The sequence below is a fragment of the Heptranchias perlo genome, chromosome 36, assembly GCF_035084215.1.
Source record: "Heptranchias perlo isolate sHepPer1 chromosome 36, sHepPer1.hap1, whole genome shotgun sequence".
Classification (NCBI taxonomy): Eukaryota; Metazoa; Chordata; class Chondrichthyes; order Hexanchiformes; family Hexanchidae; genus Heptranchias; species Heptranchias perlo.
Window position 1 is genome coordinate 24,032,171 of NC_090360.1, and position 18,375 is coordinate 24,050,545.

General features: G+C 43.8%; 1 protein-coding gene across 1 annotated transcript in view; it reads right to left on the minus strand.

Moving 5' to 3' along the window:
• LOC137304205 (nuclear factor NF-kappa-B p100 subunit-like) overlaps nt 1-17,884 on the minus strand; it is a 118,379-nt gene extending 100,495 nt beyond the window's left edge. The window contains exons 1-2 of the mRNA XM_067972766.1: nt 17,556-17,884; nt 15,567-15,667 (exon numbers count right to left, since the gene is read on the minus strand). Of these exons, the coding sequence (XP_067828867.1) occupies nt 15,567-15,571 (5 nt within the window). The 5' untranslated portion in view covers nt 15,572-15,667; nt 17,556-17,884. The remainder of the gene's footprint in view (nt 1-15,566; nt 15,668-17,555) is intronic.
• Nucleotides 17,885-18,375: the final 491 nt, after the last annotated feature.

Genomic DNA, 18,375 nt, shown 5'->3' on the forward strand with positions numbered 1-18,375 from the left:
CTTAATGGGCTGAATGGCCTCCTTCTGTGCTGTAACCATTCTATGATTCTATGTACTACTTCACATTTCCCTCCACTGAACTGTACCTGCTAACAATCTGCCCACTCCGCTAATGTGTCTATATCCTCCAGCAATCTCTTGCATTCTTCCTCAAGGTTTTCCATGTGCCTAACTTGGTGTCATCAGCAAGCTTCAATACCGTTCCTCCTGTATCTGTAACCAAGTCATTTACATCAATGTAAAACAAAAGGCGGCTCAGCACAGATGTTTGAGATACACACTACTTACATCCCACCAATCCAAAACACACCTATTTACCCCTGCTCTTTGCTTTTGGTCACCCAGCCATCCCTCTATCCTTCTGCTTACATTCCCTTCAATACTACACACCTTAAATGTCTTAACAAGTCTCTTGGGAGGAACAGTATCAAACAACTTTTGAAAAGCCATACATACAACACCCATCACGTTCCTTTCACCGATATACTCTGTGATTTCTTCAAACAATTCAATTAAATTTACAAATTTTTGCTGTCTGTCCAATTTCATGGCATATTATGGACTCGAGAGTTTACCCACAGCCAAGTTGAAACAAACTGGCCTATAATTTCCTCATATGAAACATGAATTGGGATAAACATCCTTTGTATCTTTCAATTAATACCATTGAGTTCCCTCCTTGAGTTGCCCAAAGCCACACTTGGGGACAATCATCACCATAGTAGGGAAAATGCTGGAGTCTATTATAAAGGATGTGATAACAGGACACTTAGAAAATATCAATGAGATTAGACAAAGTCAACATGGATTTATGAAAGGGAAATCATGTTTGACAAACCTACTGGAGTTTTTTGAGGATGTAACTGGTAGAATAGATAAGGGAGAACCAATGGATGTGGTCATAGAGTCATAGAGTTATACAGCACGGATAGAGGCCCTTCGGCCCATCGTGTCCGCACCGGCCATCAAGCCCAGTCTAATCTAATCCCATATTCCAGCATTTGGTCCGTAGCCTTGTATGCTATGGCATTTCAAGTGCTCATCCAAATGCTTCTTGAATGTTGTGAGGGTTCCTGCCTCCACAACCCTCTCAGGCAGTGAGTTCCAGACTCCAACCACCCTCTGGGTGAAAAAGTTCTTTCTCAAATCCCCTCTAAACCTCCCGCCTTTTACCTTGAATCTATGCCCCCTTGTTATAGAACCCTCAACGAAGGGAAAAAGCTCCTTAGTATCCATCCTATCTATGCCCCTCATAATTTTGTACACCTCAATCATGTCCCCCCTCAGCCTCCTCTGCTCCAAGGAAAACAAACCCAATCTTCCCAGTCTCTCTTCATAGCTGAAGCGCTCCAGCCCTGGTAACATCCTGGTGAATCTCCTCTGCACCCTCTCCAAAGCGATCACATCCTTCCTGTAGTGCGGCGACCAGAACTGCACACAGTACTCCAGCTGTGGCCTAACCAGTGTTTTATACAGCTCCATCATAACCTCCTTGCTCTTATATTCTATGCCTCGGCTAATAAAGGCAAGTATCCCATATGCCTTCTTTACCACCTTATCTACCTGCTCCGCCGCCTTCAGGGATCTGTGAACTTGCACACCAAGATCCCTCTGACCCTCTGTCTTGCCTAGGGTCTTCCCATTCATTGTGTATTCCCTTGCCTTGTTAGTCCCTCCAAAGTGCATCACCTCGCACTTTTCCGGGTTAAATTCCATTTGCCACTGTTCCGCCCATCTGACCAACCCATCTATATCGTCCTGCAGACTGAGGCTATCCTCCTCGCTATTTACCACCCTACCAATTTTTGTATCATCAGCGAACTTACTGATCATACCTTTTACATTCATATCCAAGTCGTTAATGCAGACCACAAACAGCAAGGGCCCCAGCACAGATCCCTGTGGTACCCCACTGGCCACAGGCTTCCAGTCACAAAAACAACCTTCGACCATCACCCTCTGCCTTCTGCCACTAAGCCAGTTTTGTATCCAAAGTGCCAAGGCACCCTGGACTCCATGGGCTCGTACCTTCTTGACCAGTCTCCTGTGGGGGACTTTATCGAAGGCCTTACTGAAATCCATGTATACCACATCCACTGCGTTACCCTCATCCACATGCCTAGTCACCCCCTCAAAAAATTCAATCAAATTAGTCAGACATGATCTTCCCTTGACAAAGCCATGTTGACTATCCCTGATTAATCCTTGCTTCTCCAAGTGGAGACTAATTTTGTCCTTCAGAATTTTTTCCAATAATTTTCCTACCACTGATGTTAGGCTCACTGGCCTGTAGTTCCCCGGTTTTTCCCTACTCCCCTTCTTGAATAATGGTATTACATTAGCGGTTCTCCAGTCCTCTGGCACATCCCCTCTGGCCAGAGAGGTTCTGAATATATGTGTTAGAGCCCCCGCAATCTCCTCCTTTGCCTCACACAGTAGCCTGGGATACATTTCGTCCGGGCCTGGGGATTTATCCATTTTTAGGCCTGCTAAAACCGCCAATACCTCCTCCCGCTCGATGTTAATATGTTCGAGTATATCACAGTCCCCCTGTCGTATTTCTCTGTCTACGTCGTCCTTCTCCATAATGAAAACAGATGCAAAAAATTCATTTAGAACCCCTCCTACATCTGCCGGCTCCACACACAGACTGCCATTTTTGTCCCTAATGGGCCCTATTTTTTCCCTAGTCATCCTCTTACCCTTAATATACTTATAAAACATCTTAGGATTTTCCTTTATTTTGCTCGCCAGTGTTTTTTCATGGCCCCTCCTTGATCTCCTAATTTCCTTTTTAAGTATCCCCCTGCACTTTTTGTACTCCTCTAGGGCTTCCTCCGTCTTTAGCCTTTTGTATCTGCCAAAAGCCCTCCTTTTCTTCCTAATCCATTCTCGTATATCCCCTGACATCCAAGGTTCCCTGGAGTTCTTGGAACCACCCTTGACCTTTACGGGAACATGTTGCCATTGTATGGTCTCAATCTCCCTTCTGAAAGACTCCCATTGCTCCGATGCGGATTTTCCTACAAGCAGCTGATCCCAGTCCATTTTGGCCAGATCCTGCCTTATCCTATTAAAGTCGGCCTTCCCCCAATTTAGAACCTTTATTTCCGGCCCCTCCCTGTCCTTTTCCATGACCACCTTAAATCTCACTGAATTATGGTCACTGTCACCAAAGTGCTCACCTACTAGCACTTCTTCCACTTGGCCGGCCACATTCCCTAGAATTAGGTCCAGTACCGCCCCCTCTCTTGTAGGACTTTCTACATGCTGGCTCAAAAAGCTCTCCTGGATGCACGTTAAGAATTTTGTACCCTCTAAGCCTTTTACACTCTGAGTATCCCAGTTAATATTGGGGAAGTTGAAATCCCCCACTATTATTACCCTATTATTTGCACAATTTTCTGAGATTTGCCTACATATCTGTTCCTCTATCTCCCCCTGACTGTTTGGGGGTCTATAGTACACTCCCATCAAAGTGCTTGCCCCCTTTTTGTTTTTAAGCTCCACCAATATGGCCTCATTTGAGGAACCTGCTAATATATCATCCCTCCTTATGGCAGTAATTGATTCTTTAATTAATACTGCGACCCCCCCTCCTCTTATACCTCCCCCTCTGTCTCGCCTGAAGATTCTGTAGCCCGGAATATTGAGCTGCCAGTCTTGCCCCTCCCTCAACCATGTCTCTGTGACAGCAACAATATCATACTCCCATGTGTTTATCAACACCTTCAGTTCATCCACCTTATTCGCAAGACTCCTTGCATTAAAATAGATGCCATCCAGCCTTGCCCTCACATATTTGCCCTGTCTTCCAAGCTGACTTGTTTTTTTCTCAATATTTGGCTGCACATCACCCCCTATTGTAGCTCCACTCTGTATCCCATCCCCCTGCCAAGTTAGTTTAAACCCCCCCCAACAGTGCTAGCAAACCTCCCCGCAAGGATATTTGTCCCGCTCTGGTTCAGATGCAACCCGTCCGACTTGTACAAGTCCCACCTTCCCCAGAAGCAGGCCCAGTGATCCAGGAAACTGAAACCCTCCCTCCTGCACCAACTCTTTAGCCACGCATTCATCTGTTCTATCCTTCTATTTCTATACTCACTAGCCCGTGGCTCTGGGAGTAATCCAGAGATTACAACCATTGAGGTTCTGCTCTTTAATCTGTTACCTAGCTCCCTAAATTCTTGATGCAGGACCTCATCTCCCTTCCTACCTACGTCGTTGGTCCCAATGTGGACCACGACCTCTGCCTGCTCACCCTCCCCCTTGAGAATGCCCTGAAGCCGCTCAGTGACATCCATGACCCTGGCACCAGGGAGGCAACAAACCATCCTGGAGTCACGTTTACGGCCACAGAAACGCCTGTCTGTTCCCCTTGGTTTATTTGGATTTTCAGAAGGCCTTTGATAAAGTCCCACATAAGAGGTTAATGTGCAAAATTAAAGCACATGGGATTGGGGGTAATTGGCATGGATTGAAAATTGGTTAACAGAGAGGAAACAGAGAGTAGGAATAAATGGGTCTTTTTCGGGGTGGCAGGCGGTGACTAGTGGGGTACCACAGGGATCAGTGCTTGGGCCCCAGCTATTCACAATATATATCAATGATTTGGATGAGGGAACCAAATGTAATATTTCCAAGTTTGCTGACAACATAAAACTAGGTGGGATTGTGAGTTGTGAGGAAAATGCAAAGCGGCTTCAAGGCGGTTTGGACAAGTTGAATGAGTGGGCAAATACATGGCAGATGCAGTATAATGTGGATAAATGTGAAGTTATCCACTTCGGAAGGAAAAACAGAAAGGCAGAGTATTATTTAAATGGTGATAGATTGGGAAATGTTGATGTACAAAAGGACCTGGGTGTCCTTGTACACCAGTCACTGAAAGCAAACATACATAAATCCATGTTGAAATTGTCTAATCCCGTTGATATTTTCTAACATTCAAGCAGTTAGGAAGGCAAATCGTATGTTGGCCTTGATTGCAAGAGGATTTGAGTACAGGAGCAAGGATGTCTTACTGCAGTTGTACAGGGCCTTGGTGAGACCACACCTGGAGTATTGTGTGCAGTTTTGATCTCCTTACTTAAGAAAGGATATACTTGCCATAGAGGGAGTGCAGCGAAGGTTCACCAGACTGATTCCTGGGATGGCAGGACTGTCGTATGAGGAGAGATTGGGTCGACTCGGCCTGTATTCACTCGAGTTTAGAAGAATGAGAGGGGATCTCATTGAAACATATAAAATTCTGACAGGGCTAGACAGACTGGATGCAGGGAGGATGTGTCCCCTGGCTGGGGGGTCCAGAACGAGGGGTCACAGTCTCAGGATACGGAGTAGGACATTTCGGACTGAGATGAGGAGAAATTTCTTCACTCAGAGGGAGGTGAACCTGTGGAATTCTCTACCACAGAAGGCAGTGGAGGCCAAGTCACTGAATATATTTAAGAAGGAGCTGGACAGATTTCTGGACACAAAAGGCCTCAAGGGGTATGGGGAGAGAGCGGGAATATGGTATTCAGATAGAGGATCAGCCATGATCATATTGAATATGATATGATTCAGGCTCGAAGGGCCTACTCCTGCTCCTATTTTCTATGTTTCTATTTTCTATGTTTCTATATCCCACTCGTTAGCCCACTGATCAAGATGGGGAGTCAAGAGCACTGGATGTTCTAGGTGAATCAGCTAATAATGTAATATCATTTGTGAAAAGAAGAACTGATTCTTTCAGGAATATCTGGAATAGATACTCTCAGATTGTCTCTTATGATTCGTGTCAAATGCAATGAGACAGGGTTAATTGGTAATCTCATCGTAAAGGATCCTCTGGGGAAGAATGATCATAATATGATAGAATTTCACATTGAGTTCAAGAGTGACGTACTTAAGTCTGAAGCTAGAGTCTTAAACTTAAACAAAGCCAATTACATAGGTATGAAGGGCGAATTGGCTAAGGTTGATTGGGAAATTAGATTAAAAGATATGACAGTAGATAAGCAATGGCGAACATTTAAAGAAATATTTTATAATTCTCAACGGATATACATTTCATTGAGGCATAAAAACTCCACGGGAAAAGTGATCCATTCGTAGCTAACTAAGTAAGTTAAGGATAGTATTAGATTAAAAGAAGAGGCTTATAATGTTGCCAAGAAGAGTAGTAAGCCTGAGGATTGGGAGAGTTTTAGAAACCAGCAAAAGATAACCAAAAAAATTGATAAAGAGGGAGAAAATAGAATATGAGAGTAAACGAGCAAGAAATATGAAAACAGATTGTAAGAGTTTCTACAAGTATGTAAAAAGGAAGAGATTAGCGAAAGTAAACATGGGTCCCTAGAGGCTGAGACAGGAGAAATTATAATGGGAAATAAGGAAATGGCAGAGACATTAAACAAATATTTTATATCTGTCTTCACAGATGCAAAAGACACAAAAAACATACCAGAAATAATGAGAGTGAGGAACTTAAAGTAATTAATATTAGTAAAGAAAAAGTACTGGAGAAAATAATGGGACTAAAAGCCAACAAATCCCCTGGACCTTATGGCCTACATCCCAGGGTTCTAAAAGAGGTGGCTGCAGAGATAGTGGATGCATTGGTTGTGATCTTCCAAAATTCCCTAGATTCTAGAGTGGTCCCAGTGGATTGGAAGGTAGCAAATGTGACCCCGCTATCCAAGAAAGGAGGGAGACAGAAAACAGGGAACTACAGGCCAGTTAGCCTGACATCAGTCGTCGGGAAAATGCTGGAATCTATTATCTATTCTGTTTTTCTATTCTTCCTACCAAAGTGAATAACCTCACATTTCCCCACATTATACTCCATCTGCCACCTTCTTGCTCACTCACCTAACCTGTCTATATCCCTTTGCAGTCTCTTTGTGTCCTCCTCACAGATTACTTTCCCACCTTGCTTTGTATCGTCAGCAAACTTAGATACATTACACTCGGTCCCTTCATCTAAGTCATTAATATAGTAGTAACAGGGCACTTAGAAAATCATAATATGATTATGAAGAGTCAACATGGTTTTATGAAAGGGAAATCATGTTTGATAAATTTAATAGTGTTTTTGACGATGTAACTAGCAGGGTAGATAAAGGGGAACCAGTGGATGTCATATATTTGGATATCCAAAAGGCATTCGATAAGATGACATATGAAGGTTGTTGCACAAGATAAGGGGTTGGGGGTAACATAATAGCGTAGATAGAGGATTAGTTAACGGACAGAAAAGAGAGAGTAGGGATAAACGGGTCATTTTCAGGTTGGCAGACTGTAACTAGTGGGGTGCCGCAAGGATCAGTGCTTGGGCCTCAGCTATTTACAATCTATATTAATGACTTCGATGAAGGGACCGAGTGTAATGTATCCAAGTTTGCTGACGATACAAAGCTAGGTGGGAAAGTAAGCTGTGAGGAGGACACAAAGAGTCTGCAAAGGGATATAGACAGGTTAAGTGAGTGGGCAAGAAGGTGGCAGATGGAGTATAATGTGGGGAAATGTGAGGTTATTCACTTTGGTAGGAAGAATAGAAAAACAGAATATTTTTTAAACGGTGAGAAACTATTAAATGTTGGTGTTCAGAGAGACTTGGGTGACCTTGTACACGAAACACAGAAAGTTAACATGCAGGTACAGCAAGCAATTAGGAAATCAAATGGAATGTTGGCCTTTATTGCAAGGGGGTTGGAGTACAAGAGTAAGAAAGTCTTGCTGCAATTGTACAGGGCTTTGGTGAGACCACACCTGGAGTACTGTGTGCAGTTTTGGTCCCTTTTCCTAAGGAAGGATATACTTGCCTTAGAGGCAGTACAACGAAGGTTCACTAGATTGATTCCTGGGATGAGAGGATTGTCCTATGAGGAGAGATTGGGTAGAATGGGTCTATATTCTCTGGAGTTTAGAAGAATGAGAGGTGATCTCATTAAAATGTATAAAATTCTTAGGGGGCTTAACAGGGTAGATGCTGAGAGATTGTTTCCCCTGGCTGGAGAGTCTAGAACTCGGGGACATAGTCTCAGGATAAGGGGTCGGCCATTTAGGACTGAGATGAGGAGGAATTTCTTCACTCAGATGGTTGTGAATCCTTGGAATTCTTTACCCCAGAGAGCTGTGGATGCTCAGTTGTTGAGTATATTCAAGGCTGAGATCGATAGACTTTTGGACTCTAAGGGAATCAAGGGATATGAGGATTGTGCGGGAAAGTGGAGTTGTGGTAGAAGATCAGCCATGATCTGATTAAATGGCGGAGCAGACTCGAGGGGCCTTATGGCCTACTCCTGCTCCTATTTCTTATGTTCTTATGATTCCATTCAACACATCATTGATGGACCAATGATAGTGGAAGACCTGGACTTATTCTTAATTCACGAGAAGTAGGTTTAGTGAGTCTCCTATCTACCTTATATGAGACTTGGAGCTGAATATGCATCCTGGATAAGGAAGAAAGAAGAAAAGACCTGCATTTCTATAGTGTCTTTCACAACCTCAGGACGGTGCAAAGCACTTCATAGCCAGTGAAGTACTTTTGAAAAGTAGTCACTATTATAATATAGGGAAACATGGCAGGCAAATTGTGCATAGCAAGATCCCACAAACAGGAATGAGATAAATGACCAGATAATCTGTTTTAGTGATGTCGGTTGAGGGATAAATATTGGTCAGGTCACCGGGAGAACGCCCCTGCTCTTCTTCAAATAGTGCCGCGGAAACGTTTACGTCCATTTGAGTGGGCAGATGGTGCTTTGGTTTAATGTCTTATCCAAAAGATGGCCCTTCCGGCATTCCAGTTCCCCCTCAGTACTAAAGCCCAGATAATGTGCTCAAGTCTATGGAGTGGGACTGGAACCCACGACCTGACTTGGAGGTAAGAGGGTTACCACTGAGCCCAGGCTGACACTTGGATAATAGCCAAGATTTAGACCCTTGTGTGAGAACTGAATTATGAGGAAAGATGACAAGAACTGAGACTCTTCGGCCTTTAAAGGAGGCGAATGAGATATGACCTTAGAGAGGTGTACAAAGTACTAAGTGGAATGGAAAGGGCTGATCCTGAGCATTACTTCAAACTAAATCATGACTGTGAATCAAGGGGACATAGTTACAAACTGGGAAAATGCAAGTTCAGGGCTGATATCAGGAAGCTCTTCACACAAAGAGTAATCAATATCTGGAAATGGAATCCAGGTAGGATTGTGGAGGCGAAACCTCTAGAGTCATTCAAGAGGCCGTTCGATGCTGTGATGGGAGGTTGTGGAAACAGCACTCCAATACACTTCACATAATAACATTTGCATATTTAATCTCTTTTTATGATTTTTAAGATAAGAGTATGTTGACATTGACTGTACCTGACCGTATATTCTTAAGAAAAATTCCTTTGGGCTTTATGAGTTAAACAGTACAAACATCGGTCTAGACATAGCTATTGGTTTCAGACAAATTGCCCAGCATGTTTCCCACAGTGCCTTTGATTGCCTATGCTAACAAGTTAACTGCATCAATAATTCCCTTATAATCTCTGAAACATTTAAATGCATGCACATCTTTCAGAAAACTGTCAAAACTTTAGGGGTGTTCTAGAAACTAAGCAAATTGAGATGTCCAAAGTAAACAGTGGCAATAGAGAATCCAGGATCTGCCCATCATACTCTTCAACCCATATAATAAAATTGTCTGTCTAGTAGGAGAGAGCTTCTTTGGCCTTGTGTGTTGTATTCTGTCTTGGAGACCAAGAAGAAGGAATAATCAGAGTATTATTCATCAGTTGAGTCTAAAGGGACAGTTGAATTCTGTGCAATGACAGAAATATTGCCTCACCCACGAACAAACATCACGTCAAGCAGTTGTTAAAAGTTTGGTTTCTCAATATATTGTACTGATTATCAGACTGTGTAAGAAGTACATTTTAAAGAAGAATTAAACTTTCTGAAAGGATTCAATCTTTATTCTTATCTAAGTATTTGCACCACTAGTCCCTTGTTATATTCTTCTGTTTCTATGTAATAATAAATTCTTGTAAATAAATCTGACTATCATAGAAAATTTACAGCACAGAAGGAGGCCACTCAGCCCATCGTGTCCGCACTGCCGAAAATGAGCCACCCAGCCTAATCCCACTTTCCAGCACTAGGTCTGTAACCCTGTAGATTACAGCACTTCAGGTGCATTTCCAAGTACTTTTTAAATGAGTTGAGGGTTTCTGCCTCTACCACCCTTTCAGGCAGTGAGTTCCAGACCCCCACCACCCTCTGGGTGAAAAATTGTCTCCTCAGCTCCCCTCTAATCCTTCTACCAATCACTTTAAATCTCTGCCCCCTAGTTATTGACCTCTCTGCTAAGGGAAATAGGTCCTTTCTATCCACTCTACAGGCCCCTTATAATTTTGTACACCTCAAATAATCACCCCTCGGCCTCCTCTGTTCCAAAGAGAACAACCCCAGTCTATCCAATCTTTCCTCATAGCTAAAATTCTCCAGTCCTGGCAACGTCCTCCTAAAACTCCTCTGTACCCTCTCTACACCCTTCCTGTAATGTGGTGACCAGAACAGTACGCAGTACTCAAGCTGTGGCCTAACCAGTGTTTTATATAGTTCCAGCACAACCTCCCTGCTCTTATATTCTATGCCTCAGCTAATAAAGGAAAGTATCCTGTATGCCTTCTTAACCACCTTATCTACCTGTCCTGCTACCTTCAGGGATCTGTGGACATGGACTACTATTGTTAGCCTAAATAATACGGTCTGACAATCCTGGAGCGCGAGGTGGAACCCAGCACTTAACACTGCGAACAGGGTAACTGATAGTCCTGCAGCACACTATCGTACAATGACACAGAACAGGTTTTAAGTTTGAGGAGATGTAGGGAATTGCCTTTTCGGTGTCAACCCGGGTATGGAATATTGAGAGAATGCTGGAATTGAAATGGGGATCATAGATTTCTATGGCAGAATGAGCTAGATGGGCCGAATGGCAACACCCATTTGTACTTACCTTTGTGATCTTGCTGAAGGGACCTGTAGGTTCTAGGGTTTTTGTAAGAGTTGCATGAGGCACTCTGTTGAAAGCCTTACAAAAATCAATGGGATTCCTCCGAGCCTTGCAATGTTTCATCACCTCTGCCCCAGTTTGGGATTTTTTTGGCTATTTTTCCACATTTTGGAAAATGAATTACATTTTAGAGTTGTGCTTTAAGGCAAAGTAATATCATTAGGTTTAGAATAGATATGGAAAAGGACAAGGAACAATCAAATGTGAAAATGCTTAACTGAAGGAGGGTAAATTTCAGTGAGTTAAAAAGGGATCTTGCCCAGGTGGATTGGAATCAAAAACTGGCAGGCAAAACATTAATTGAACAATGGGAGGCCTTCAAGGAGGAGATTGTTTGTGTACAGAGTAGACACATCCCTACGAGGGGGAAAGGAAGGGCCTCCAAAGCTAGAGCTCCCTGGATGACTAAAGATAAAGAGATTAAAATGAAACAGAAAAAGGAGGCTTATGACAAATGTGAGGTTCATAATACAGTGGAGAACCAGGCCGAATACAGAAAGTACAGAGGAGATCTAAAAAAGGGAATAAGAGGGGCAAAAGGGGGAGTATGAGAATAGATTAGTGGGTAACATAAAAAGGAAACCAAGTCTTTTATAAACATATTAATAGTAAAAGGGTGGTCAAAGGAAGGGCGGGACCAATTAGGGACAAAAAAGGAAATCTTCTTGTGGAGGCAGAGGGCACGGTTAAGGTACTAAATGAATACTTCACATCCGTCTTCACTGGAGAAGAGGATGCTGCCATTGTAGCAGGAAAGGAGGAGGTAGTAGTGATATCGGATAGAATAAAAATAAAGAGGAGGTACTTTAAAGGTTGGCAGCACTCAAAGTAGGAAAGTCACCCGGTCCAGGTAGGTTAGGCTCGGCTCCAATACTCCTTAGATATGGGGGCAGTGCCAGGGGACTGGAGGATTGCAAATGTTGCACCCGTGTTCAAAAAAGGGGAGAGTCATAAACCCGGCAATTAAAGGCCAGTCAGCCTAATGTCGGTGGTGGGGAAACTTTTAGAGACAATAATCTGGGACAAAATGAATTGGCACATGAAAAAGTATAGGCTAATAAATGAAAGTCAGTATGTATTTGTTAAAGGAAAATCGTGTTTGACTAACTTGATTGAATTCTTTGATGAAGTAATGGAGAGGGTTGATGAGGGTAGTGCGGTTGATGTTTTGTATATGGACTTTCAAAAGTCATTTGATAAAGTACCACATAACAGACTTGTTAGCAAAATTAAAACCCATGGGATTAAAGGGACAGGGGCAGCATGGATACAAAATTGGCTAAGGGACAGAAAGCAGAGAGTAGTGGTGAATGGTTGTTTTTCAGACTGGAGGGAAGTATACAGTGGTGTTCCCCAGGGGTCAGTATTAGGACCACTGCTCTTTTTGATATATATTAATGACCTGGACTTGGGTATACAGGGTATGATTTCAAAGTTTGACACAAAACTCAGAAATGTGGTAAACAATGTAGAGGATAGTAACGGACTTCAGGAGGACACAGACAGACTGGTGAAATGGGCAGACACATGGCAGATGAAATTTAACACAGAATGAGGAGAGGCAATATAAACTAAAGGGTATAATTTTAAAGGGGGTGCAGGAACAGAGAGACCTGGGGGTGTATGTACACAAATCTTTGAAGGTGGTAGGACAAGTTGAGAAGTCTATTTAAAAAAAGCATATGGAATCCTGGGCTTTATTAATAGAGGCATAGAGTACAAAAGCAAGGAAGTTATGCTAAACCTTTATAAAACACTGGCAAGGCCACAGCTGGAGTTTTGTGTTCAATTCTGGGCACCACACTTGGGAAGGATTTCAAGGCCTTAGAGAGGGTGCAGAAGATATTTATTAGGATGGTACCAGGGATGAGGGACTCCAGTTATGTGGAGAGACTGGCGAAGCTGGGGTTGTTCTCCTTCGAACAGAGAAGGTTAAGGGGAGATTTATTAGAGATGTTCAAAATCATGATCCATTTTGATAGAGTAAATAAGGAGAAACTGTTTCTAGCGGCAGAAGGGTCAGTAACCAGAGGACACAGATTTAAGGTGATTGGCAAAAGAGCCAGAGGTGACATGAGGAAACATTTTTTATGCTGTTAGTCGTAATGATCTGGAATGCTCTGCCTGAAAGGGCGGTGGAAGCAGATTCAATAGTAACTTTCAAAAGGGAATTGGATAAACACTTGAAGGGAAAAAAATTACAGGGCAATGGGGAAAGAGCAGGGAAATGGGGCTAATTGGATGGCTTTTTCAAAGAGCTGAATGGCCTCCTCCTGTGCTGTACCTACTATGATACTATTCAATGCACTGAGACAAAGCTTGGTTAAGATATGAATGAGCTAAGCTTTGATTTTATTTCCCCAAAGACTATAAACAATAAGCAATTCATTAACCCCTCTCCGAATTCAATAAACACCTTACACACAATGTAGGTGTTACTAGGTCCCTGTTCTTGGGGCCTTGGCAGGAGTTGTCTGGCATGGGCACTCCTTTCAGGCTGTGAATACAGGGAGATTAAATAAAACAGAGACAGAGACACAGGCAGTCAGTCAAGTTTTTAAACAGAAATCTGCAAGGACAAGCTTTCACCGAGCTCGGAAGGTTAGAATGCACGAGAATAGTTAGAACATATTTTGTTTGAGAAAGACAACCACTAATATGGGAAAGAGTAGCTTGTTCATTATTTTGTATCATTACTTGAAGACAAGTTGTACTGACTGGATTAAGTGAATCTGATCATCACCGATGCTCTGTAAGTTGACTTGGTGTGAATTAAAGCAACTTAACGACTCCTATCAGGCTTTCCCTTATAAGGTGTTATCTCAATTCACCTTCAGAAAGATTGTAGAGGGACATGGGGGCATGTCTGAAAGATTCAGATCACAGGTGTACTATTGTTACACCCAGGGTTAGACTTTGTATAAGCAGATATTGTGGAGTGTGAGTCGACTCCGGCAATGAAGGGGCCTGGGATCCACTTACAGGAGTGCCTGAAGCCACTGAAGGAATTTATTACAGACCCAAATCTTTAACAATCTCGCAGAAAGCTACAATTTGCCTTACACATTTTTGACAAGGTTGAAATCCAGCAGCTTCCTTTCTAATGATCCACAGGCCTCCAGAGCATTCAATCTATGTAAAGAGCAACTGTTACCAGTTAAACACCTCAACAGTTTTTGGTCTCACTATGATTCTCTTCCATGTGAATGGAAACTGCAACTGAGCTCTGAAACACCAGGGTAGACATGCCTCAAACAGAATCCTATTCCTCCATCTCAAAAAGGCAGCGGGAATATTCCTGGTATTGATCTTCGAGACCATTACTACTCATTCCCCCACCCCTTGCCTGTGGCGTTTTTTTAGGAATTAATCATCCATGCCTGTTGCCCTACCATTATCGAGAAAGCAAAGGACGCACCAAGGTATTCCCAACTACATAATCAGCTCTGTGCCACCCAGGGTCCCAGGGACTAATTGTGCTTTTAATCTGAAGCACCCGACGCACCAGATACAAAACTTTTATTGGTTTAGTAGCATATCTTCCATGGCACCACTGATGGTGGATCAGAAGTTTTAGATGAACAGAGGTGTTAAGCAAAGTAGGGTTACCAGGGATGCTGACTTTGTGGTTGTTGGATCTGGGAAGGAGGCTTGGGATCTGAGAACACTGGGTAGAAAGTTTGGGATCTGGGAACACTGGGAAGGAAGGTTGGGATCTGGGGATCTGGGAACACTGGATAGGAAGCTTGGGATCTGAGGTTCTGGGAATACTGGATTGGAAGCTTGGGATCTGGGAACATTGGGAAGGAAGCTCATGGCCTGGCAGTACTGGAATGGGGTCGCAGGATTCAGTGGTACTTTGAAGGGGATCCCAGGGTCTGGGAGCACAGGGTAGGGTTCAGGAATACTGGACTTTCGATAATAGGTGCTAGGGATTTGGTATCTGGGAGAATTTGGGAGGGAGGTCTCAAGGTCTGGGAACATTGGGATCTTCCTGAAATCAGGGAGCACTGGGAATGCAATCTGGGGTTTTATGAGAACTGAGAGAGGGTCTCAGAATCTGGGAGGGAGGGGAAGTCAGAGAAGGAGGCCCCGGGATCCAGGAGAACTGGGAAGGGTGGAGAGGGGGGAGACTGTGGCATTATGGGGGCGGTGGTAATTGCTGGGATCTGGCAGTATTGGAGAGCTTAGCAGCTTTTTGGAGAATGGGAATCATTTTCCTTTGTATCAATTTCCACCCATCAGACTCCTCTCCGGAACCTTCTGTCGTCTCTTTTACACCCTCAGTATACCCCATCACCACTTTCCCTACTATAGGTGGTTCCTGCCTTAAGGATACATTTTCTGCTTTTTGTAATGAATCAATGGAAAAATCACAGCCTGGGATGCTTAATTTCCCACAATGTTTCCTGGAGGGTGCATGAAGCACAGAAGCAGAACATTTACCCTTTATTAACTATTAATGAGACTTTAACGAGCATAAAGTTCCATAAATAAATAAAAAGTACCTCATCAAATGCTCAGCGGTTCACGGTGTAGACAATCTTCAAGCTCCAATGGAAAAAATTCCTTAAGCCTCAAAAATAGTTCAGACGAGATAATTTTGCAACTGAATGTACAATCAAAATAAAGAGGCAAGTCACTAAAAAATAAATTCATTTTCGATAAATAATCTATTTTTATTTTTAACCGTGATTACAGGTGTTGTTAATCACACCTGGTGCTGATCACTATGTCATGTATGTCCGAGCAGTTCAAAACACCAGTTAGTAAGTACCATCCCTTACCTGCAATAAAGCTTTGATAATTTAATATCTAGGCTTTTTCAGAGTCTTTTGGGAAAAGCAAAGAAGCTTTGAATCTTTAGAGGGGGAAGGGATGAAGCCTTGTACCCTTCACCAGGTGATGCATAGACCGCATATGGGGAAATTCTCAAACTGCATACATTGCATGCTAGGAAATTCTGCAAACTGCATTACGCTCAGAATGTACAGGTGTCATTGAAAGCTCTTTCCAACTGTTGTAAGGTGAAAATATCAGTAAAAACCGAAGCTTTTGAGAAAAGCTGAAGTTAAAATTTTACTAAAGATATTAAAATGCATAAAAGGCAATGTGGTGGGTATATTGTGAAACATGTAATTGGGGGATTTAAAAATTTTGTTTAGAATGTTATTTTGGACACTAGAAATTTCAGTTACTGAGAAAGAAAATGGCAGACAAAAATATTTTTTATAATACATTCTGAATGATTCGATTGGTTCATCAACAGTCTGTGATCACAATGGTGAAATATTTACATTCCTTTTCCCCATTATAAAATGTTGACAACGGTTTTCCCCATAAAATATTTACCCATGGGTTTCCCGTCATAAGTGGTGACAAAAAGTCTGGGGTTTTCCAACGATTCACTCTAATAGAGAGAAAATCGTGGGCTGGCGAATGCTGAAGTGGAAAACCCCAGCCCAAAGGAGGTACAGGAAGTAATCTGTACACAGTATGTGCCATATGCAAGCTTTAATAGAACCATAGAATCTTGCAGCATAGGAGGAGGCCATTTGGCCCCTTGTGCCTTCACCAGCTCTTTGAAAGATTAATCCCACTCCCCCTGGTCTTTCCTCATAGGCCTGCAAATTTTTTCCTTCAAGTATTTATCCAATTCCCGTTTGAAAGTTACTGTTGAATCTGCTTCCACCGCCCCTTCAGGCAGTGCATTCCAGATTAGAACAACTCGCTGCGTAAAAAAAAATTCTCCTCATCTCTCCCTGACTTTTTTGCCAATTATCTTAAATCTGTGTCCTCTGGTTACCGATCCCCCCCGGCCAGTTTCTCCCTATCTACTCTATCAAAACCCCTCATAATCTTGAATAAATTTGGCTTTGGGAGAGGAGCATTCACATGGCCCTGAGGTCCAAAGAAACTCCTCTGGGGAGGGTCTTCAAACAGCTTTGGCTGTCCCCAGGCCCCCTGCAGACCCTCCAACGTGTGAAGGATTCTGCCCTAAGTCCCACCACCAGGTTTCTTCGGCTGCCCCTTTGCTGAAGAACACCATGGGCTGACAAAGAGGCCCTCCGCTGACTCTCTCTACCCCCTCCCTGTCTCTCCCCCTCCCCAACTCTCACTCGCTCCCCCTCCCCCGACTCTCCGTCCCCCCGCGACACTCGCCCCTTCCCCGTTCTCTCTCTCTCCCCTCCCCTAAATCTCCCTCCCAGATCCCCTCGATCTCTACCCCCTTCTCTCGCCACCCTCCCCCCCTCACTGACTCTCTCCCTCCCATTTCCCCTTTACTCTTTCTGGCCCCTCCCCGACTCTCACAATCCCGTCCCACGTGACCTTCTCTCCCTCATCGCCATTCCCCCCTCCCTGACTCTCCCCCTCCCTGTCTCATTCTCTCTCTCCCTCTTCCCGTCTCTCCCTCTCCCGTCTTTCTCACCCTTTTCCCCCCCTCCCGTCTTTTTCTCTCCCTCCCCTCTCACACATTGTGTTGGGGGAGCACTGACCTGACGTGTCCTCTCAGCCAGTCACGGACATGATCATTAAGGAGGCCAATTCCAGTGGAGCCTGACCCAGCTTCCAAATGTGCTGATGGAATTAAATGCGTAACATAAGGAACTTCTGTAACTATCCTTAGTCAGTAATTCTGCCTCGATCACTTCTGAAAATGTTGTTGCTCAGAATGTTTAGTTCCCCCTCCTGTCTTGGCTGAAGCTAAGTTCTGTCATCATTCCGTCAATAATAATCAATGCCTCCAGTTCCCAATTTTATTCCAAAGCCATTACTCATTTTTAATCCAACCCTGTCCCATTTCTGCTCCTTGGGAGCCTCTTCTCTTCTATTTCTCCCTTGTTCTTTTCTCCACTATAGTTTCCTCCTCCCTCCTTCCTTTCCATTCTCCCTCTCCCCGTATCTCCCTCCCCCATCTCTCTCTACCTCCAGTAACCCCCTGCCCCTCCCCTCGGCTCTCTCTCTCATCTCTATCATCTTTCTCTCTCCCCCTCTGTCTTTCCCTCCTTCCCCCGTCTCTTCCTCTCCGTCTCTTCAACCTCTCCTCATCTCTCCCTCCCTTCCCTTCTCTACCCTCTCCGTCAAACCCCTGCCCAGCTTTCCCAACCCTCCCCGTCTCTCCCTCTCCGTATCTCTCACAGTCTCACGCTCCCCTCCCCGTCACTCACTCTCCTTCCCGTCTCTTTTTCCCTTCCACATCTCTCCTTCTCTCCCCTCCCTACCCCTTCTCTCCCTGCCCTCCCGAGACTCTCTCCCCCTCCCGACTTTCCCACCCCCTCCGACTCTCTCCCCTCAACTCTCTCTCCTGCCTCCCCC